The following is a 25,034-nucleotide window of genomic DNA, read 5'->3' as shown; positions in this document are numbered from 1 at the left end:
TTGAAAGAGGATTAATCCGTGGTTGAGCCCAAAAACCTATGATAACTCTTTAATGAATTACTACACATAATTACACATGACAATATGCACTCCAAATTAGATGATAGACATGTAAAAAAGAATAATTATCAAGAAATAATAAATAAGAAACGAGTTTTTAGCGTCACTTTACCTTAGAAAGTCCAGCGCAGGTGTCGGTCTTGCTACGCAGAGAGGAGACGGACGGGCGGCGAGGAGGTAGAGAGGGTGACTACGATAAACGTACACTACCGTAACTTATTCTAACTTACACTAAGTGAACTTTAACCTTACTTAGCTTATTTATTTATTTTTTATTCTTAAATTTTATATATTTTTTTTACATTTTCTTTTTTCTTTTTGATGATTAATTTTAATTACTTTCACTCTCTCCACTTAAAATTGATTGAATTTTTTTCTCTTCACTCTTTGCCGTTTTCTTTGAACCACTTCCTTCCTCTTCATCATGAGTTCGCTTCGTAGTTTTTTTAAAGAAGCTATCGATAGAAAGTAGCTTGGTACGGCTTTTCAGAATGTTTCGAAAATGAGTTAGGCAAACATCATCGAACTGCGTAACTACATGACAAACCTGCAATTTTTTGGGATGGTATTTGTCGTTGAAGTCGACCACGTCTTGATATTTTCCTAACATTCTTTTATTTGCGCCGAACCTAACACATGTTCTACCTCTTTGATCCCTTCCTCGTCATCACTCGTGCTCAGACATAGCATGGAGTTCCTTGAGTTCCTCTGTAGTAAGTTCGTCGTGATGTTCAGCGACGAGTTCCGTGATGTCATCTGCGTCGACCTCCAGACCCATGGACTTGCCAAGGGAGACGATTTCCTCTACGTCTTCCGCTGCACCCACTACGGGATCAGGTTCGGGGTCAAAACCCTTGAATTCTCGGGGAGAAACTGCATCAGGCCACAGCTTCTTCCAGGCAGAATTCAGTGTCCGTCGAGTTACTCCCACCTAATCCTGATCTATGATCTTCAAGCATTGCACGATGTTAAAGTGGATTTTCCAAAATTCACGCAATGTTAAGTTTGTGCTTTGCGTGACAATGAAGCACTGCTTGAATAGGTGCTTGGTGTAGAGCTGCTTGAAATTCAAGATGACTTGCTGGTCCTTGGGCTGGAGGATAGAGGTGGTATTCGGTGGAAGATACAGCATCTTTATGAACTTGAATTCTTTGAAGATATCATCTTCAAGTCGGGGGGGTGGGGGGGGGGGGGGGTGAGCGGGTGCATTGTCAAGGCATAGCAGGCACTTTAAAGGCAATTTCTGGTCATGAAGATACTTCTTCACAGAAGGACCGAAAACTTGGTCAACCCATTGGACAATGAACTGCCTAGTGACCCAGGCCTTCGAGTTGGATCGCCAGAAAACATTAAGCTGGTCCTTATCCACAATCTGTGCCTTAAAGGACCTAGGGTTCTCAGAATGGTAAACCAGTAAGGGCTTGACTTTAAAGTCCCCGCTAGCGTTGGCACATAGAGCAAGAGTCAACCGATCCTTCATTGGCTTATGCCCAGGCAATTTCTTCTCTTCGGTGGTAATGTAGGTTTGACTGGGCATCTTCTTCCAAAACAGCCCGGTTTCATCACAAACACCTGCTGCTCTACGTAGCCTTCTTCCTGCACGGTCCTTTCAAAGCTCTTCACAAAGTCAGCTGCAGCCTTTGTGTCCGCACTAGCAGCCTCTACGTGGCGAACAACTGAATGAATCCCGGACCGTTTCTTAAATTTCTCAAACCAGCCACGAGATGCCTTGAAATCGTCTGAAGAAGGTTCGGTTGAACTCTCCCCAGCATCACCCCCAGAGCTCGCCTCCTTCAAGTCCATGAAGATGGCGTGCGCCTTCTTGCAGAGGATAGTTTCGGTGATGGTGTCGCCAACAATCTCTCTGTCCTTGATCCAGATTAGCAGAAGTCGTTGCATCTCTTCTATGACAGGGCTACGACGTTTGGAAATGATGGTGATCCCCTTAGAAGGTTTCACGACATATTTTGGCCATATTCTTTTGCAAGTTCACTCACGCGGACGCCACGCTCGTGCTTTTCAATAATTTCTTGCTTTACTTCTAAAGAAAGCATTTCCTTCTTCCTTTTCTCACGACTACCACTACCACTTGCGAAACTAAGCCTTTTAGGACCCATGCTGTACGTAAAAAACCGTAAAAGGATGTACGTAAAAAATCACGATTAAAATACAGTTAATAGCAGAACGCACAGCGCACAACCACACGAAGCCGACGAGAACAGAGGAATGACCCAAGCCACGCTAATAGAGGGTCCCTCCGAGGTCGAAGTGCTGCCTTCTATCGGCGGAATTAAAAAATACATCCGGCGCTATGAGTACCGTCTACGCGTACGGGTATTGTTTACTTCGGGTGTCGAAAAAAAAATTCGGGTGTAGAGTAGGAACATGTTCGAATTGTACTTCGCGTGTCGAAAAATTCGGATACAACCGGTACGACGAAAATTGCTTACTTCGTGTGTCGAAATAAAATTCGGGTGTAGAATCGAAAAATTGCTCGAATTTTACTTCGGATGTTGGAAAATTCGGATGTAGATACGTTCGTATGTAGAGGTTCCACTGTATATATATTATGTATGTATATATATATATTACTACTGATAGCCTCAAGTAATTGTTTTATCGATGCGATAGGAATGTATGCACTGTATGCTGAAGTGATATGACATAGTTTCTTTTGAAATATCCATTTTAGTTTAGTTCAACCTTAACTATACATCAAGAATGGTAGTTTTTCATGGACCCTCTGTAAGTGGTTTTACCAGACTATTGTGTTAGACATAATGTATAATCTGTAAGTCCAATAAAGCAAAATACTTTATAAAGATAGTCATGCAGCTTGGGAGCTTATGTGATACCAGAAACTTGACTTGTCTAAGCTAAGTCTTATGGACAGTAAGCTTTGTGTTTTGTTTTCTTGAAAAATAAGTCTTTCCTATCTCTTGATGAGTTTAGGGTCAAAACTGTCATTTCTTTATGTCCTGAAATGATTTGTGTCACAAAAGATATCTCCTGCAATTAACACATTTCGTTTATCATGTTCAACCTCCTTCCTCTTCTCTCTCTTTATTTTGGTGTTGGAAAGATGAGTCTTGAAATGTTATTTTGTATAAGAACTCTAGTTTCTCTTTGAGCTCCATGGAGCAGAGGTTAACACTCTCAGGTGGTAGTGTGAGAGACCTGTGTTTGATTTTAAAACTAGGGAAGGAGGGACAAAGGTACAATGGGCGTACTCCTTAAAATACAGTATGCTATTTATCTCTTGGCCTAAATAGTAAATTAGCTACTTAGTGGGTAGTTTGGTGTTGTGTCTAGCAGTTATGTTTGAGCAAGATATAAAAAAAAAGAAAAACCACAGTAGATATGATCATTCATAGTCCTACTAAATTACAAATACAATTAAAAGGTAGGAATTTGCCATGATGAAGCAGTTTTTTGGTTACTGGTGTGAAACAATTCATAAGTGAGCTACAGTAAAACTATTTGAATCCTTTTAGCCCCATTGGATGTAGTCTGCATCCAAATATTTCAACTTTACTAGGCATCATTGGGCATATTTCCAATCTAGTTATTACCATTTCTTGCTCTTATTACTTAGGCATATGGAATTTTTTTAACCGAATATATAAAATTATATATCGATGGATAGGAATTTATCACAATAAAAATTTTCAAATTATTTTTTCCCTTAGTTTCTGTGCTAAGATGAGCTAACACTTCCAAAAAAAGGGGCCCTGGTTCTTCAGTGTGAAATATTTTGGCGTTGGCATTAAAAGCTTAATATTTGGCATTTGCAAAGCAGCAGTCTCATCAGTAGTGATCATGTCATCATCACTGAATAGGATAGGCCCAAGTCAGAGCAAGTGCAATTGAAGTGGACAAAACCAAAAGTTAGATTCTGTCCTCCCAAGCTCTTTTGCCATCATAACCAGATGCACACAACAAGAGAGGGGGTGTCCTACAAGACAGGGTTATCATTCAAGTTCTCACTCACCACTGTATGTTGCCGATTTTAGGGCCCTATTCTTAACTGACTTGTACAGAAAGCTTTACTTAGAAGGGCCAAGTGCATTTACTTAGGAGGGCTAAATGCATTTACTTTAGATGTGCTAATTTCAGTTGTATCTTGCAGTTATTCCTGAAGAGAGATGGGAGGAAATCATGAAGAGAAATGGGTGGAATCCTGTTGACTTGAGAGACACCAGGTACAACCAAATCATCCACATGGTGTCAGCTGCCAACGGAGCAGAGGCTTTCTACTCTATAGAGGTACTGTCTGATTCTCTTGCTGCACGTCATGCTGTGCACTCTAGGTATTAGCTGCAGTTATTTTTTAGCGTTTTACTGTATCTTCTTTCCACTTCTATGTGTCCAACTTCATATATATTTTACTTCGTAGTTCACGGCAGAGTTTCCTCCCCAGTGGTACCTCTACTCTGCAGAGTTTCCCTCCCAGTAGTACCTCTACTCTTAATGGACTTCTAGACCCCATTTTTGTACAATGTACCCCAAAATTTCTGTTCTATAGAAGTAGTTTGTAGTTTCCAGCCCATTGAAGTGGAGCAATGTCTGGTTTCCTATGTGCTGTAGTCAGTAGATTACTGTATTATATTTTAGTTCAAATTTAAAGGGAATAGTTCTTATTATTTTATAATGTCATAAGAATTGTGGGTGTTTTATTATGTTCTCTAGGAGGAAGGGCTTTGGTGACTTGAGTTTTGTGATAATTGTATGGGTATGGGAGTATTTTGGATATTTTATACTGGTATTAATGAAAAATATTCTTGTTTGTATATATTTGGATATACAGTACTGTACATCATTCAAGTAAATGCATTTTGCATTCCACAGGACCATGAAACTAGAAGTGAAAACATCACTTTGGCACAGCATTTGGACAACAGAGCAGCTGAGGCCTGGGTTGGACACCCATATTTTGATGTTGTTGATAATTCTACAGATTTTGATACCAAGGTTGGTTAGCATTAGTTTTATTGTTTCCAGGAACAGTACAGAATAAGTAATTTGAAAGCAATAGTATTTTGTAAATTAACTCTTTGAATCTCTAGTAAGAGAAATCTTAGAATGTCTGTTATATTTACGCAAGACGGCAACTCAAAAAATTAGTGATATATCTAGTTTTAACTTTATTATACAATTCTTTTAGATGAGACGGATGATAAGTGTTCTGTGTCAGCGGCTTGGAATAGACACAGGCGATAGACTGAAGACAGACGCACGCAAACATAAGTTCTTGGTTAAAGGCCCGTTGCCAACAGACAGCGTGTTCCCCAATTTCCAAGTAAGCTTTTGGTGCTCAATTGGTGTTATGTCACAATTTTTATTAGAAACTAACTAAATGTTATATAAGTTTTAAAGATTTTGTTTAAAAAAAAAAAATCATAGGATCGGTGGGGAAATTGTCAAATATTACCTGTACTCACAGGGTTTATGTTTCTGCTGTTCCTCCTAAGGCAGTTATGTTTAATATGGTTTTGTGACCCCCTTTTTGGAATGTTTTAATATGTGATAACCATGAATCAACTTCTATGGATGCAAGGCTTTTTAACTTTTGTATTCTCTTCCATTATTACAATGTTTTTTAGCTGACTTCATTAGGAAAAACATTATAATGTGTTTTTGAGCAAGCTTATGAGTGAGGGAACCAGTAATTTGGCTTTGGATGTTTTCATTCTAATCTAAACATAATACAGTTTTATTTATTGCGGTAAATGAGTTTTCTTGTCTACAAATTACAAGAAGAATTTATGCCCTTTACATTTTGTCTTTCAGGACTTCAGTGTCGAGCATATATATCTTCGTACTAACTCAAGAAAAATGCAAGCAAGACTTAGAAAACGGGGTAAAAATGGTAAGTATTTCTTTCTCTATTTTACTTATACTGTAGGTATAGAAAACATTGAGAATTGATAAAGGTTTCAGCTATCATATAATAAAAAAGGTATAAAGTGCTGAGAGAAGGTAAACGAAAGCGTGCAGAAGAGGAAGTGTACAGGACAGAGGAGAATGTACTATGAGGAAGAGCTGATGTTAAAAATTATGATGATGATGAATGATGAGGTACTGTATATGACTGTATCATCAGTTCTAGATACATGTACAGTATTTGTTTTGATAGCCATGTTTTTGTCATGACATATTGAAGAATAAATAAATACTCATATGCTTTTTGAATGTACTGTATAGATTTGCTTGCTTCGTACGTTGTGGCTGTCAGGAATCTGAAATCTCGGTTATTCCTCGTTTCAGCTGTAGCGTATACTGTAGTACTTTCCGTATTTGTTCTGTGTACTTTTTAGAAGTTCTGAGTTTGATAGATGAAATATTAGAAGTTAAATGAGAGCCATGATGAAAATTTCATGCATTGTATTTAATTTTTCATGTTTATAAGACAATAGAAATGTATGATATTGAAGTTACATAAAGAGAGAATAAAAGAATGAATGGAGAACCAGAAGTATTTGTGAAAATGAAGTAATAATTCAACACTTGAAAAATGTTTGCGGAAGTGAGTTGTAATAAAGAACAAAACCTGAAATTTTTATGACGGCAAGTGATATTTCAACAATATGGGATTTTTATAGATAGAATTTTTAATCAGAAATAGAAACTGCTATGTTTACGAAGTTCATAAAACTGAATTAAAAGTCAGAAGTATTTTGAAATAGGTTTTTGATATCTTTAGGATTTTCATTGTAGGAATAAAATTTTTCATGGTTATTGTTACTTTCTGAAGCATATTACTGACCGGTAATTGATAATTTTTTTTTATGTCTATATGAGTATCCTAAAAGTTTTTCTGACTAGATGTAGGAAGTAAATTTCAAGAAACTTGTTAATTGGAACTACAGTAGTTATGTTTATCCTTTTTTTTTTTTATTATACCAGTGCATTTGAAGTCTGTTTTCTGAAACAAGTTTGGTTTTTTATATGGACTTTATGTCCATTAACATTTTTGAATTTAGGTCTTTGCTTCATATACCTTGCTTCCAGACAATCCTCAGTTTTCATTTTATTAGCCAGAGAGGGGCTCTTGAGGACTTTAAGGTCAATTATTGTATAATGAAATCTAATATTTATAGACATGTGTCCTAATTCAAAACACTTGGTTTGATGATAATATAAAAGTAAATGTAGGTTGCATAATGTGAATGGTAGAACAGGATCATAGGATCATTTCTGGTACATGTATAGCTATCATATTTCTATAAAACTCCACTGATGCTTATAATGCTTCAATCTTGAAGCCTGGTTTATATCGACGTTCATCCTAAAACTAAATAGTTCCCATTTTCTTTCTTTTCAATAGGCTTAGGTGTCTAGTATAGTACTGAGACAATATAGCAGTTACTGACAATAACCATAGCTTGGATATGCTCTAGATGATTGGTCGTTGAGTTCTTTTGTCACCCTCTTGTTTTTGGGTTAATACTTATAGCCTATAGATTGTGTACTTGTGTGTTTAACATTATTAGAGCTCATAAGGGATGTCTTCTCTTGTATTTGTTGATAATTCCTGTGTAAATTGTTTAATGGATTTATTATGGGCCATCATGATCCTCATTCTTCTTGTTTTATAAAGATTTAGTAAGTACATATTTGGTAGAATTTAGATTGGGACACACTGTATTTGTTAGAATTTATCAATGTCATACATGTATTTAGATACAGTACTGAGAATGAATATATCTTGCAATTTTGTTCTTTCCTGCAGGTCACCACAGTTACACACATACCATTCGAAAACCTGAGCAGTTGGGACAGATTGTTGAAGTCAAAACTGCCATCAGCCAAAGGGACTGGAACAACATGTCTGCTCAAGCTGATGAACATCACTTCAATATTTATAAGACAAGACGTTGCTTTCTCCATAACAACCAGTATTTCCAGCTGGATATATACCAGAAACCGTGTCATAAAAGGTAATTGTCAGTTTTGTGGGACTATCAAAAGCTAATACTACTGTACTATGTGAGTTTCATGGATCACCTTTACTCAGTTGTTTTAATATCAATTTATTTTAGAGATATAGAGTAAACAAATCCTAAAAAAGGTAGATCATTATAGTACAAGTTACTTTCTATAAAACTTTTTATCTCATCTTGAAGTAGTCTAGCTCCTAAAAGAGTAATTGCAATTTCTTAATGTGCTGACTGGAGAAGTACCTTTTATTCTATTTGAAACACCAGGGTATATGTAATAATTAAGCACCAAGTTAATCATTGAATGTTGAGTTAAGAAGTGACACTTCTACAAAATTTAGGGCAATATACACATAAATTAAATCTTGACATACAAGAAGCCTCCTAATCGTTTGTGTTTTATTGCAGATGTGAGGGTCTCATTTTACTGGAGACCTACTCGACCTTACCATCAGAGGAGCTCCAACGCCGGCTACCTTCTTTCCTAACAATTGAAGCGGAAGTAACTGGCCGACCAGATTATTCCATGTTCAACCTAAGTCTTCGTGATGAGTGGGGTGTAACCAACAAATTCTGTGTCAACATCGCAGGTTAGACAACACCCAAAGTCATTTGTGGCCATCATGTTGCGCCTTGAGTACTCCCCCCTTACATACCAGTCATTTACAGTTGTGAGCTGCTCCGTGTAGCTGCCGTAAGAGCTTCATAGCTTGTCACTTCTATGTTACCATTCAGTAACATATTTCACTCAGAAACATTTTATCTCGTGGAGTATGGATGAAAAACACTTGAGGACTTCCCTTAGAAATGGCCAAGGGGAATTAAAGGCTAATTATTATGTTCAATTTGTTTAGGAATTTATCAGAAATGTGACACAAAAGATAGGGCAAGGAATGTAGGACTGGTTTCAGAACATCAGTTTATTAAATATTACAAAATAAAATTAAAGATTAGTTCTTATTTTACATAGAAAATGTTTTATGATTTTATAGAATAACTTAGCTTAGAAACATACAGTACACATTATACAGTATCCATGTTATGCATTTACTGTATGTGCTTTGCACATAAGTATATCTGTCACTACATTTACTGACTCTTCTTAGGATAACTCATCATTTGCATTTTATATCTGGTTCATATTTTTTGGCTAAGTGGGATCAGAATGTAACATAAAGATATTCTTCATAATTCTCTACCTTAACCAGATGAACTATTTTCTTAAAAAGTTATTTTTTTATTGAGGTTTACAGTTTATTACACTCCCTCAGGATAATGTCCTAATGGATTAGAGTTGTTTAGTAAGCTAATGGTTGTTTAGGAAGTTCTACAAGTACTTGCTGCAAGGCCATGGAGCATTTTTAGAGGAAGGGTGCATACAACATTTATTCATAATTGTTGATAACCTCCCAACCCTTCTTAGGGCTACACTGAAAAAGAATCATCAAGTATTCTATATTTCACAGTCTTAATAATGCAGTTATGACAGTGCTGGAAGTAGTATTCTTAGCGGTTGAATTTGATGATTATTACTGTATTGTTAACGCAAGCCTAACATTATGAAAATCATGTGATATTGCGCAGTTAGAAGCTACTTTATGATGATGAAAGTTTATGATTTTTACTCTAAAGCAGGCTGTTGTGGACTAGTAATAGCAGTAAAGCAAAAAACCTATACTTTATAGGGTCAGTCAGAGCTGTATACACATGATCATATTACCGTATATTACCGTGTAAAGGGCAAAATTTTAAGACCAGTTTTAGATGAAAAAAGTCAGGGTTCGCCCATTACATGAGAGATACGGTACTTTTGGAATTATGAAAATATTTAGTTTCTCTACCTGTGTTATGTTGTTGTTAGGGTATTCTAATTGCATATGGTTCATTAATAGGTTTGTAGTTTTGAAGAATTGACTTAAAATCATATAATATACCAATTTTAATTACGGTATATAGTTTTATGTTCAAGTTAAATAGGAATATTTACCGGGAATTTTATATTTATTTATAGTACTGTACTCGGGCTCTGTTGTGTGAACCTGTTGGTAGGCTAGCCTAGTTGTCCGAAACCTAGAATTTCCATATTTTTACTGGTAATTAATTTTTCGATTCGCATAGTAGTTAGGAAGGATTGACTTAACAGCTTATAATATGCTCAGTATAATCATACACTGTTGTGTATATGTTGAATAAAAATAAGAATTAATTTTTTCTTTATAACATAACTTGCGTCACCAAAAACTTGTTTCGGACAACTAGGAATGTTTACATTATTTGCCAAGAGATGACGGTTGTGTTGGTTGTCCGATACCTCAACATTTGCAGGTTTGTAAAAATAAGTTTATAAATATAAAAAAATGGTACTGGATTTAATAAACTTGAAATTAAAAACCATCAAAATCAACACTGCCATTCGAACTATTATAAAGTTTAAAAAAATTCATCATGACAGCATCGTCAAAGTGATCATCTTCGTTGTTTTCTTATGCAGTGCTAGCACAGTAGCACTGTCATCGTCCTTCGTTCCGTCTAAATTGGTTGAAATGCAGTTGTTGTATACTTAGAAATTCAAAATAAATTAAGAAAAAGACGATTTTGTAGCATGCTTTTGCTAAACACGCCACCTAAAAACCAAAACCATTGCTTTGTTTACGTTCCACCGCCGGTCATAATGAACAAACGAATGCAATGCATTTACACATCTGTGTATAGATTAGCTTTTGCAGCGACAACTATCTTACCAAGTATTGTTTATATAATAATAATGTATTAATAATGTTTATTTATTCGATTTTATGTCATGTTTTTCCTAAGAATGCCCCTTAAAATAGAAAACTTTTTTTTTACGGTTCATTGCCCATCATGCCGAACAAACGAATGCTTTTACACATGCAATTGATAACTAATGATACTACGAGCTTTTAGTTAAGATGTCGTTATAATTAAAGATTATGATGTGTGGTAAAATATTAATAATAAAAGTATAGTAACATTAAGCTGGCCCATTTCATGGAGTACTGTATATGATAAAAATGCTTTTTTCAAAGGAAATTTTGAGGTTCGCCCTTTACATGAGGTGAGGTCGTCCTTTACACGGTAATATACGGTACTTTAATTATCATGCAATCATAAGCTCTATAGCATGGTGATATGCGTCAGTAAAAGTTAATTGGTTCTTTGATTTCAGTGACCTTTCCAATTTCTTATAGGATCACCATGTATCAAGCATTTTCCATGGGACTTTTTTCTAGAAGGACATTTTTTCTTATCTTGAGCATTTTCACATGCTGTTTTGCAGCAGCATAACAAATGCTATTTTTTTCACTATCATTACATTAGAGTGGGTTTTAACTTTTCAATTGCATTATGCTGTGTACTCTTCCAATTGATAATTTTGATTCGCCCATATTCATAATGAAATTTTTGTGTGTTACCTTTTTGGTTTATCAAATATAGTCAAACAAACTGTAATTTTGGACAATTGGTTAAGTATAGTGTTTTTCTAGCCAGTTAATTTTAAAGATTATTCAGTACCTCATTATTATGCTTTTTGGAATTTTTAAGGACATTTGTTTCTCAAAATGAAGGGCTATTAGATTTTTCCCTTGAAAAACTGGTGCTATCAAATGATTCGTGTCTTGAAATAGTTCCTTAATGTTGAACATTGTAGCAAAAGTGTCTGTAGACCTTCCTAAAGATTCGCCTGTTTACTTGATGAATTGTTTTTCCTACAGCAAGTAGTCAATCAATGTCGCCACCCCGTGAATAGGGATCATGGAAGTTTCATTAACCTGAGGTTTTGTATTGAACCACTCTTGACTATAAAATTAGCTTTCTCTTATCGGTTGCACTGTACAATATTGTTATTTATAGTTTCTTAACCTCTTGTATTCTTAGCTAATGCATATTAAAGGTAATGTATCCTACCAAATTAAGGTCTCTTGAATACAAAAACTTCTAAAACTCTTAGCTTTACTAATGCAGTATTTCCATTTACATATCTTTGATTGTTAGAAGATTGGTTCATTTATAGGTATCATTCCATACTCTGCATGACACTTTTAAGTAGTCCGGATGCTTATAGAATGGTTTTATTGCTTTCTCTCTAATATAGTGTGTTTCATTTTATTAACCTTGATTAGCAATCCCACTGATACTTTTTTATGCTTTTAAATTCTCTATGCTATTAACCAAGCAGAAAGACAATTGTGGTTGCAAGGACATGTTTTAAAGTAGTAAAAGTAAAGTTGACATTTGTGCTTAGGTTTGTAGGGTTAATTCGTAGGGATTACTAAGAAGCCAGTTGCCGGTGTTAGTAGTTCTGCTTGATTTTAGTCATGTTCTTTGCTAGGAGAGTTAGAACAGGTCATATGTATACAATAAACAGTATCAAAATGTTCTGGTAGTGTGCTACATAAGTAATGTAATTGTCCTCTATTTTACAGATTGTAACTATTTTGTATTTGAAAATGTGAAACGTGCTCAAATTTGTCATTGGTACATTCTTAATGGATAAATCTTCCTCATATACTTCATTGGTATGAAATATCGACTAATGTTTGCATTATTTTTTTTTGTAGAAAATAACTGTAATGTCTCCAACCTTTTGCGTACGCAAGGGATGCGACAAAACTTAAGTACTCAATAAATTTTTTTTTGTAAAATCTGATCTCTATACTGTTACTCATCCCACCGCTTAGCAAAACCCTATCTGTGACATGTTGTCTGGTCACTTTTTCATGTACATTTCATTCAAGTTTGAGGTGGAACAGAGAATGATAGGATTCAGCATACAATAGTGATCTTTTATTTTGACTAACTAAGATATGTAAAGATTGATGTATGTTGGTCATTCTTTGCAAGTACATTTCGTATGTTGTCGTGATATACTAACGTCTTTGGCCTCAGTCTGAATACTGTCCTCAGGAAAATTCTTATGCTTGTGTTTGTATGCACAGTAATCCACATGTCGGTGGGTTCCACCTCTAAAATCGTTTAGATTTGTTGTACAGCCCATATATTGTAGTTTTCAGGACTAGGCAACTTGCTGTTTCTGACCTATTGATCAAAAGAAATCTATTTTTCTATTCGTACATGAAGCTCATCTTTCATGTCGTCGCCATCATTCATGCAGACTCTGTATCCCTTAACCATAGATTCTTTGTATAATTCTGTCCAAATCTTAAACTGACCTATTGAGTTTTGACTGTATAAATGATATCATTATATATGTTGAGGACTTTAAATATGATTTCACTTTCCTTCTTATTCTTGTGGGATACTGAAACAGGGACAGGTAATGTCAAAGTGTAGAAAGTAGATTAGCTTTGGTTCTCGACACGACCTTCTTTTGTGAAAAATTAGACAGTATTGAATGTTAGCATGACCAGTTTCAAAGTTGATGGAACAGTAAATGCTTCCTTGTGTCTGTCCTGTTTTAATGTTTGTAATGGTGATGGTTTTGTTTGTTTACATTCCATAACTATTAGATTTTTCCCCAATTTCCAGTTGCTTTATGAATGTGGCCCATACATAGCATGGTGATACAAAAACCATTGATGCTACAAATTGAGAGAATTTAAATTTTTGGATTACAGTATAGTGTTAAAAGAAACTTAATCTTCTTTTTTTAGTTTGTTCTTACACGAATACAAACTAATTTCCTTTAATAGGAGTATGAATTTGACTCAGCTGGAAATGTCTGTCTAACCTTTAACTTTTGATTTTGGTTGCAAGCACTGCAGGCATACTCTTGCTGCCTCACTAATTTTGGCTGTTTTAGTTTTTTGCTTTCCCTTTTAGAAGAAATTGATAAATGTAGGTACTCTAAACTGTTGTGTTCGAGGGATATTTTAAAGGAAAAAGACAAGGATATGCAGTTGTTTTCCTATAAACTGTAAAATTTTGACAGTTTTCTGTGCAAACCTGCTATTAGTCACATCTTCCTTATTTCTGTGAGGTGCCATGACTTTGCTGTCATTTCCCTCCTTGTGTGGCCTTATGATGATGATGATAAAAATGAGAACCTAAGGAATCTGGCGTTCCTGGGATGTCACTAGTGCTCCGTTGGTGGAAGGAGGTTTTACTGTGACTTAGTGTTAAGGCTGGGGTGGTGTCTTCCCTACCCTCCAGGGAGGTGCTAAAGGGCGTAACATCTGTTGTTGTTGTTTATGCTGCATTGAAGAGTCTCCTGTGGCTTCCTCATTAGGTTACACGAGCCCCATAGAAGGCGAACTATAAGTTCTTCCTCCTCTGCCATATCTTTGTTATTCTAAAGATGGTGTTACTTCTAGAAGAAAAACAAAATGGCATCAAACAAGTCCAGTAACACCAATCTATTGGATTCACGCACACGTAGACTCCGACTATCCTCCTCTGGTATAAGCGTAGGAGAGACAGTGTGGTACTGAAGACTGAAGATACCGAAAACCAGAGGTGTCTCGGTACGTGCTACAGGTAGTTACTCTCCTGGTACCTGTACTCATACCAAACTAAGTATGTTTACTGTTGTCTGTATTGTCTTTCTTTCCCCTTTTTACTGTTGTCTGTATGAAGGGTACCGCCTTTCTTTCCCCTTTTACATGGTGATCAACCCATCTCACTCTCTTGGGAGGGAGAGTGTGTTGGTGTGTAACGAAAACTGGGAAGAAGTATCAGCACGTGAAACAGGTGCTTACACTCTTGCTGCCTGTGCTCTGTCATGTAATGAATCAAGTACCATCGACTGAACCTGCTAAAACTGTAGGTTGGCCTGTGCACCAATTGTCCGTTGAGATACTACCGCTAGAGATTTATGGGGTCCTTTGACTGGCCAGACAGTACTACATAGGACCCTCCTCTCTAGCTACGGTCTTTCCCTTTGCCTACACAGACACCGAATAATCTGGCCTATTCTTTACAGATTCTCCTCTGTCCTCATACACCTGACAACACTGAGATTGCCAAACAGTTCTTCACGCAAGGGGTTAACTACTGTACTTTAATTGTTCAGTGGCCACTTTCCTCTTGGTAAGGGTAGAAGACTCTTCAGCTATGGTAAGCAGCTCTTCTAGGAGAAGGATACTCCAAAATCAAACTATTGTTCTTTAGTCTTGGGTAGTGCCATAGCCTCTGTACCATGGTCTTTCACTGTCTTGGGTTAGAGTTCTTTTGCTTGAGGGTACACTCGGGCACACTTCTATCTAGTTTCTCTTCCTCTTGTTTTGTTAAAGTTTTTATAGTTAATGTTGTTACTATACTTGAAATGTTATTTTTCTTCATTTTCTTTTCTCACTGGGCTATTTTCCCTGTTGGAGCCCCTGGGCTTATAGCATCCTGCTTTTCCAACTAGGGTTGTAGCTTAGCATTTAATAATAATAATAGTAATATTGATAATACTGCCCAGAAGAAGAGATCGTTGTTGTCGAGGACAGGTCAGCTGGCGTATGGTTTGACTCCCAACTGATCTCCCCCTTCGTATGCTAGGGAGTGACGGCGTGTACTGAGAAGGTACCTATCCTGGAAAGGTGTCTTGGTACGTGCCTGCTACTGGTGCTCAGCTCAGCACTGGACAGAGCATACACACAGAGCACATTCACTGTTGGTTAGGATGAAGTGTACCGCCCTCATCCCCCTCTTCCTGAACAATCGAGATGCCCTTCATTATCTTTCCCTTGGAGACTTCGCCCCTGAAGAGAAAAGTTCACTCATTTAGGAAGAGGAACTAATTATGTCTCTTCACTCATACAAACAATGAGATATTAACACTCATGCGAGAGCTAGTATGAATACGGTTTGCTGTCTCCTTGTGATCTGTCATATCGTAATCGGTCACAGGGAGATCATTCACCATGCTCTTGGTCTCATTGCAATCAGTCAACACGTGATTGGTCACATCGTGATCGAACAACTTGGGTTTATTCATTGCATGATGGTGACTCTAGAGTCTGTAGGAACCAGATCACCTGTCACCTGTTCCTTCCCAGCATTCCTAGTTCACATACTGAGATCTTCCCATGCTCTGAGATCTTTACACACGCTGAAATCTTTCACCGCGCCGAGCTTCCCATGCTCTGAGATCTTGCCACATACCTTCCTCACATGTTCATGCAATAGGGAACAGGAGACTTCCCAGGACTGTTTGATATTCATACAAATACAGTGATGCCACATGCCACCATTGCACCAAGTGACAGGTACTTACTTGATGCACCTTTGCACAGCTTTTTACTACACTCTACCATTCTCTTCTCAGAGTATACCGTAGTATATTGTCAGCCTCTGAGGGTACAAAAGTTGTATGCTTGATAGGGAGGAGAGTGATTGCAGATAGCTCTACCCTTCAATCTTTTAAGGGTATTACCCCAGCTCAAAAATATTCTGAGAGTAAGAAGCTGTCCCCTGAGGTATGCAATGAGATCTCCCTCTTGTAAAAGTGGTAGCAGGAGGTGCCCGCGGAAACGGAGAACTCCGAGATCAAGTCCTTGTTCATCAACATCCTTGTACTCATTTGCGAGTATAACACCCTTAGTGAGGATACCGAGGCACCTGCGAAAGGGGAATACAGTCTGTCCATTGATGGGCTTTTCAGCTTCCCTCCAAAGTCTAAGCTTGTCTTTGAGTTGCCATAGTCTGTCTGTGCTTGCTGGTAGTTCTTTGGATGGGGTTAATTCCCAGATTTCTGGTCAGGTGAATTATCTTTACTTCAGCTGATCAAACAAGAACCAGTCTCCTGCATTCTCTTCATAACGAAGACTACGTACCAGGTGTAAACCCATCTCCTCTATGCATTGTACCTGTAGTGGTTGTGCTGACAGCATGGACCCCTACAGAGAGAGACATGAGTATGAGAGCACCTCAATCCTAACACTTGAGTCTGTTGCCATGAAAACCACTTTCTCAGTCATCTTTGAAGCAACCTCCTCGACTAACCACTGATCCTGGGCAGTCATTTCACAACAACCAAGAATTTTGGAAATCCTAAGACATGGAAAAAGTTCAACAACTTAATCCTTTCACCTTATGTTCAGTTACCTATAAGATTTTAATAAATTAAAATTTTTCCCATTTTCTTTTCCTTCAATAAATACATGACCTTATTAAAGGAAGGAATAGTTTGCTTATGACTGCATATATGTCTTCCCCCTGGTTTTGTAAGCAATTACTGTGTTGCGTATGCACAGGAAATGCTTTTAGATTATGATCCGCATTCCCTCGCTTTGTGTATCGGGTGTGGGTAATAATGTAATTTAAATAACCATTGTGAATAGTGCATTTCCCGTACTGTTACTCTAATGGAAAATTAGTTGTTAATTTAATAGGGGGATGTTTTTATCGCAAGCTGGAAAGGCTGTTAGAATTTTTTAATGATGGTTTAACGACAGGTGGTGGAAGCACACATTGGAAGTGTCTTCCTTTCCTTTCGGCATGCTTGCACTCTGAACAAACTTGTTAATTTTCTTTTTCTTCCAGAAAATGAATGCTGGTTTTGTTCACCAAACTAACAAACCTTACATTATTTATTATGGATATTCTTCCGGCAAAGCTGAAAAGTATATACAGTAATTAGACTTTTTGGTGCGAGGTGGCAATCCTACCCAGACACTGGCTAGGGGTACCAGCCACCTGTATATATACTCATGGAACGGTGAACTAGTCACTTTTTCTCTTTGGTTTTTAGAGAGCGGTTGTCTCTGTCTTCCTCGTCAAGGTTGCCATAGACATCGACGAACATTGCTGTTTACGCTCATTTTACGCTGACTTTCTCTTTCAGGTGTGATTGTGCTTTTTCACTGACGCTCCCATGTGAACATGCCGTGGTTGTGCGGGACCTTCATGTCGTCGGTGGAAACTGACCCACATTCTTTGTGTCCGACCTGTCGGTGGTGTTGCTGTGAACAAGACTTGCCTTGTGACCAGTATAGGGAGTGGTCGGCCTCCCAGTGGAAGAAGTTTGGGTGACGCAGGAAGGAGAAGGCTAGGCGCGATCCCTCTCACTCAGAGTCTAACTCAGAGACGAAGCGATCGTGAATTTCCTCTTCTTTGTGCTCTCCTACACCACCTTCCGAAGATCCTCCTCGACTGTCTTCCTCCGGGGAACGACCGAGTAGGAGCGCACTTCCTTTATCTCTTGGGCGATATCACGGACCTTGGGGAGTTGTTGCTTCCCCTAGAGAAGCAACTTCTCCTTCTGCCGCTAAAATGCCCATCTGTATTTCAGACGTTTTGCAGGCTTGGCCGTCCATGGGGATTTCTTCTTCCCCTTCAAAGAAAGCACTTCTGCATTTCTTTTAATGTGGGGCTGAGAGGGATTCTTCGCCTGTTGCCAACTTCGCCCTAGACATTTGCGAGATTCTCCTTTCACCAACCGAATTACCTCCTGCTGACGACGAGCCTCCTCGCCATCCTGTGGCATTGTCGTCTCCTAATTTATAAACCTTTGTTTATCCTCTTAGGAATGTTTCCAGCCCACAGGCTAACTTCCTTCCTACTGCTGCTACTGATGGTCTCCAGAGGGACAGCTCTTCTTCTGATCACGGATTGCAGAGACCAGACTCATCAACTCGTTTTCCTGGTCAGTCACCCTTCGGATTTCGTTCGCAACAATCCACTGATGAAATAAGAGATTGAAGGTTATCACGATTTTGGCGCTCTTCTTTACGAAGGCATTCTAACTCTAGAGCTTCACGTTCACAAGACTGAACGTTATCACGGTCTCAGCGTTCTTCTTCCCGAAGACTTTTTCTTTATAAGAGTTCAAGATCACTAGCTGTACGCTGGCGATCACAACATCTAAGCTCATGTTCATGAGATTCACGCTCGCGAACAAGAGTTAAACGATCTCGGTAACGATCTGGAAGTTCACTTTCACAATCTCGACATTCACGAGCATGAAAATGATATATTCATGAGGGAGACGCTCATGTTTGCCTGGACGTCGTTCATGTGGGCGGCATTCACGATTGCGAGGGTGCAGGTCATGTTCACGAGGAAGGCACTCTAGACGTTCCCGACGCCGATGAGTTAGTCATTCACGTTCTCAAGCAAACCGTTCATGATCTTGAGTGGAACACACGATCACGAGCAGAACACTCACGTTCACGATTGAGACGCTTTCGTTCAAGAGAGGGACATTTTAAGCCCTCTTCTTCCAAACAATCTCCGACCGTTTAAAGGACATTTCCACTGATGTGCGTTCTACTAAGTTATCCCCTGTTCCATTTGTGGCATGGAGCCCTTTGGCTAAACGATTGCCAATGCTAACGCATTCGACTGAGATGAAGCGCTCCCTAACTCTTCCAGTCGCTCAGGTTCTGAGGCCTCTATCATCGCCTGTGGCGGGTGTTAGATGTCCTCTAGTTCCTCAGGTTCCTGTAGGGTTTCCTGCTTCTTGTTCACCATTAGCCCCTCGGGAATCGAACATTTCCGCTCGTGAAATGCTCGCGTTTAAGCGCTGTTCTCATGTTTTCATGCATGATTGTCGTGTTTTCACCAGTAAATTGCCCGATTTTGCGAGTTCTTCATAAACTTCTATTACAAAAACATGTTCGTTTGCAATTCCAACACCTTCGGTAACGAATCCCACTAAGACTACCTCTAGCAGTAGGCCGATTCCCTTCCCTGAAGCTTTTAAAGAACCCCCAAATAAGTTTGCGGGGGTTCCTATATCTCCCAAATGGCCCCTTAGAACAACTAAGGGAGATCTCTCCATGCCGCAGAGGGTCTCTCCTGAACTGCTTCGGGCATCTGAATGTCCTCCAATTCATAGACGTTCTCCATCTCCCTGTCTTTCGAAGGAAACCCCAAATCTTACGAAAGGAGAAAAGCTTCCTTGTTGGTATGATACTCTGTTATCAGACCTGCAAAAGTCCTTCAGTTTGGCCTTTCCACCTAGGCCTAGTCCTTCTCAAGTTTGGAATACCCCACAAATTTTGTTGGAGAGTTCAGTTTCGAGTAGCATCTTATCACAGGATCTTACATCTGAACCCATTGTTATATGTAAGATGCCTTCTGTTTTGAATCCATGTCTGCAACGGCTTCCTCTAATTCTGATTAGGAATGTTCACAGACTAACCTCTAAACAGAGGAGGATGGCAGTCTATACTCCCCCTCATGTGGATCATGTTCAACCCCGCCCAAGCAAGGATCTAGCATCATCCAGGGAGATTCCCGTCAAATCTCTTGTCCCTAAGTCTGCTGTTTGAAGGAACCACAAGCTCTTCCTAAGACTTTGATTTTAGATGAGTATTTTTCTCCTCGGAAAGAGTAAAATGACTCTAAAACTGTTTTCAAAACTGCCAAGGTAAGCGATCCACATAGACAGGAGTTGGAGGCAGGATCCCCTGAGGTGGGTCCTTCTCGTGATACCGTTGATGACTTTGACCTACCCCAAGCTTCTATGGATGAATGTAGGTAGATGATGATGTGGACACAGACGAAGCATTTCTTCCAAGAGTGGCTAGTCCCTGCTTCCGTTCGGAACATGAGCGGAAGGACTCTGAGCATGCTTTCTGGTAAGTCTTAGCATGCATGAGATCCTTCCACAAGCTGTCAGATCCTGGTACGACCTCTCAGGAAAGCAAAGAAATGGTCCTAGACTCAGAGGTCTCCAAGACTAGAGCAGTTTTGCCCTGATCGAAAAGTTGGACGGCTGCTAGGAGGAAGGCTATATCACAGATAGCAGGAGCTTGTCATTCCATGAGAACAGGTTCCTCCTCACAGTCTCCCACTTCCTTTTGGCTTGTTTGTTCTGACGGGAATGCTATTTCTCCCACTGGGAGGACATCCACATCCTACAATACTCACATGGAGATTCCACAGAACAATGTTTGCCACAGCATGAAGGGCAAAGGTGTGGATTGACCTCAGCCTGAATCGACTCATGAATGTGCCACAATGGCATCCATCATGGCTGGGGCAGGTCCACATAGCACTAGAAACACTAGACAATCCCAAGATAAATCACAAAAGCTCCACAAGCACTATATGGGTAATCCATTGTGGAGGATGAAGTCGTGATCATAGATGATAAGAGGAGACCTCTTAATGGCAGAACGACCAGGTAAAGATTGGGCCTTGCAAATCATCATCATCATCTCTTCCTACACCTATTGATACAAAGGGCCTTGGTTACATCTCGCCAGTTGTCTCTATTCTGAGCTTTTAAATCAATACTTCTCCATTCATCATGAACAACTTTATGCTTCATAGTCCTCAGCCATGTAGGCCTGGGTCTTCTAGTGCCTTGTGGAGTCCAGTTAAAAGTTTGGTGAACTAATCTCTCTTGGGTAATGCAAAGAGCATGCCCAAACCATCTCCCTCTACATCTCACCCTGATCTCAACCACATATGGCACCTGAGTAATTTCTCTTATTGTTTCATTTCTAATACTGTCCTGCCATATAACTCCCAATATTCATCTGAGGGCTTTCTTTTTAAATCTATATCTATTGGATATTGTTTCATTTTCATACCACGACTCATGTCCATATAGTAACACTGATCTCACTAATCTAATGTACAGCCTGATTTTTATATGTGATTTCAGGCAATATGATATCCAAATTTTTCATAACCTAGTGATTGCTTAATTTGATTTTTTCAATCGTTCATTAAACTCTAACTCTAAAGACCCTGTATTAGAGATCATAGTTCCTAGATATTTAAATGATTCTACCTCATTAATCCTTTTTCCTTCCAATGATATTTCATCTTCCATTGCATATTCCATTCACATCATATCTGTTTTTCTTCTATTTACCTTGAGCCCCAACCTCATGTAATATTTCATGCATTCTGGTAAGCAAGCATTGCAAATCATGTGGTGTTCTGCTAAGAAGGACAACTTCATCAGCATACTCTAGGACAGCTAATTTCCTATTACTAATACAGTCCAATCTTTCTCCACCATCTCCAACTGTTCTATGCATTTCAAAATCCATGAGGAGGATAAACAACATGGATAACATTTCATTTCCTTTGAGTACTCCACTGTTCACGGGAAATTCATATGATAGAACTTCACTAATATTACCTTTGCACTTGCTATGCTCATGAACAGACTTAATCAACAACATGTAATGCTGCCCAGCAGTAGAGTTGCTAAGTAACAAATTTTGATTGCAACCAAACCATTCTAATCTTTTTATTGTCGGTATAAAACAGAACTAGGAGTAACCCATTTAAATGACTTGGAAGTTTTTATTTATGTAGGAATAAATAAGTTTTTAATATTTACTAGGTAATAGTAAAATCATTATTGAATAAAATGAATTATGTAATATGTAGGTGGTTATATGTAACAAAGTAAATATACTTGAATGTTAAAAGGGTTTTGAGTGGGTGTAATATCATAAATAAAAGAGAAATGAGCAGGGTGTGAATTACAGGATGGAATTGAAAATGAAGGTAAAGTTATCTAAGATTCTGACACAGCTTGCTAGTAGCAAGTAATATGAAAAATGATGCTCTTGCCAGTAATTCATTGGCATATATGTGCTGTGCTGCTAGTCGGCCAGTGGACAGTCTTTACATTTTGTAACCGAGTTGTTAGGCTTTGTAAAGTCATACGAATTTGGATTAATATAAATGATAAGATTATAAATCAGACAACTTTCTTATTTAAAGTAGTTTGCTGCAGAAAATAAGTTTTATAAACCAGTTTTTGTTTTGGCATTGTAAGTAATTTAACAATCCTTTTGCTGACTTTTGATTAAAAACTTGTATCTTATTAGGAAGATTTTTTTTCTAGTTCATAGTCTTGATGTGTGAGATTTGACTTTGTCTGTGAAAGAGATTAAGTTTTGTGAGAGAGATTAAGTTGTCATAAGTGTCTAAACAAAAGTTTATAAAAAACAGCATTTTGTAGTTGGACATAAAGCTTTTGACAAGTTGTCTTAGAGATGGAATAATTTGATTTATAGTTTTTAGTGATTTTTGTAAAATGTACATCATTAAACTATTATATGTAAAAAGAATGTCTTTGAAAGTGCTGGCATCCTGAAAGTGGTAAGTGACTACGGTTAATACTTTAATCTACTGGTTCACTTGGTTCTATATACATTTCTTATGCAGTTTGATCTGATTCCATTGACCTATATTTATGAAAATATGCATTCCATTTTATTCGTAAAAATAACTATAGATTTGATAAGCGACTCTGGTTTAATCATTGTCAGGGATATTAGATTCAATTATTGAAGCGCAGCTAATGATTTTTTGAACTCTTAACTAAGACTGGTAGCCTGCAATATATTATTTAGATTCGATTAATTTAACTTTGGTATCTTTACACTTAACGTGTTAGAAAATATTTTTCACAATGGAAGTTTCAGGAATTTAGAAAATATAACAAGTTAACTATGTAGTTTTTAACTAATGTTGTTTGTCTTCAGAGAGGGAATGGATACAAGACACGTGTTCTTGTGGAATGTTTAAAGATGTATCTTGTATTTGACAAGAAGTTTCCATTATTACTGGTTTGCTAATCAGACACTTATTTTGGCCTCTTGGCTAGTACAGTGGTAACGTGTTTGCCTAGCATTCGCATGGCAAGAGATCGATCCCTGCCCAGGACCGTGAGTTTAAGCTGTTTACTGGGGAGGCTACTGCTGTGGTAGGGCACCACAGTAGGGGGTTGGGCTTGCCCGGCTGACGTTCTGGTGAGCATTTATTCTGATGGAACCGGAACTGAAACCAGTCACCTTTACACCATTTGAAACAGCATAGAGTTGAAAAGTTATTAAATTTAACAAGATTAACTTTGACAGAATTCAGCTTATACAACCCAACCCTCTATTATTTTCCAATTAGCTAATCTTGCTGACCCTAGTGAGCTTGCCTACGTGTGTATCAGGATTTTACACAGCTATTTTTACATAATAAAATACTTTTAAAAGGTTAAAACATTTTTTGTTTGTTGCCACAGGTTCTTATCTATGAAAGTTCTCCGTTGAACGTTTTTATTAAGAGGACAATGTGAATAATTGAATAAAATAAAACATTTGGTAAGCTTACTTTTTAGTATCTATAAACAGAATCAAAATCCTAAAACTTTTTCATGGCTTCAAGAAATGATTTTTTTTTGCCAAGAAAAGAAGAGAATTGGGATGTGGTTGACCCAAAGTCTTTGAATACAGTATATTCTTCTTCAGTAGAGTGACAGTAGTGTACATTATTTTTTCCAATTTTATTTACTGTATTTTGTCTTTATTTTCAATTTTCATCCTATTTAGTTTGTTGTATGTTCTTAATGTTTACTTTGTTGTTTGTACAATGTAAGAGTTCATCCTGTATTTGATTTGATTGGGTATCCTAAGTAGCAATTTAAAAATGAATAATCTTTGAGATTTACAAACACTGATATTGTTTCTGCTTTGCCATTTTGAATAGATTTGTTTAAAGCAGTAAGGATACTTTTTTCGTAAATTAAGAAAAAACGAATTCCTTCGTAATTGTCTTACATTCTCTGTTTGTATTGTATATACCGGTAATCATACAATGGTATAATAAGGCTTATTTTTGTACATTATTTCCTCCTTCACACACAACCTTGATTTATTGCCCTTTGTAATGGTTCATGGATTGTCATGTGGCTTGTTTTGAATGAATTTTCTTGAAGTGAACAAAGTGTATTTACTTTTTTACTGGGGTCTGGTGGCAAGACTTCTTCTGCTCTGGTCTAGTAGTTGATGAATATCTTGTTTAATTTTAATGGAATTGGTGGTTTTTTAGTTGGATAGGCCTATATTTAGCTTTTTTCAGTTTACTGTAGTTTCATAATGGTAAAGTTGTTGGTTTGATTTCCTCCATTTTTTAATGCATAGTGCTTAGATTTTCACTACTTAAGAAAACGGGTCTTTCTTCCTTTTTTCAATGAATAGCAAATTTCTGGAACTTGATTTTCACTAGCTGTCAATTGATCTCATTACATGTTGGATTGTAGTACAGGGTTATGTACAGTTCCCTCCAGGAATTTCGAGACACAGCATATGACTATATAAGATACACGCACTAGGAGTATTATGGTAATACTGTAAGTGGGCGTTTCCATTTATA

General features: G+C 37.7%; 1 protein-coding gene across 2 annotated transcripts in view; it reads left to right on the top strand.

Moving 5' to 3' along the window:
- Ttd14 (TRPL translocation defect 14) overlaps window positions 1–25,034 on the top strand; it is a 215,909-nt gene that overhangs the window by 151,711 nt on the left and 39,164 nt on the right. For both annotated transcript variants that reach the window (XM_068388444.1, XM_068388443.1), the window contains exons 6-11: window positions 4,190–4,326; window positions 4,909–5,031; window positions 5,225–5,359; window positions 5,851–5,929; window positions 7,793–8,000; window positions 8,409–8,590. In XM_068388444.1, the coding sequence (XP_068244545.1) occupies window positions 4,190–4,326; window positions 4,909–5,031; window positions 5,225–5,359; window positions 5,851–5,929; window positions 7,793–8,000; window positions 8,409–8,590 (864 nt within the window). The remainder of the gene's footprint in view (window positions 1–4,189; window positions 4,327–4,908; window positions 5,032–5,224; window positions 5,360–5,850; window positions 5,930–7,792; window positions 8,001–8,408; window positions 8,591–25,034) is intronic.

This window comes from Palaemon carinicauda, chromosome 15, assembly GCF_036898095.1.
Source record: "Palaemon carinicauda isolate YSFRI2023 chromosome 15, ASM3689809v2, whole genome shotgun sequence".
Classification (NCBI taxonomy): Eukaryota; Metazoa; Arthropoda; class Malacostraca; order Decapoda; family Palaemonidae; genus Palaemon; species Palaemon carinicauda.
Note: the sequence above shows the minus strand (reverse complement) of the source record. Positions and strands in the feature narration are given on the sequence as shown.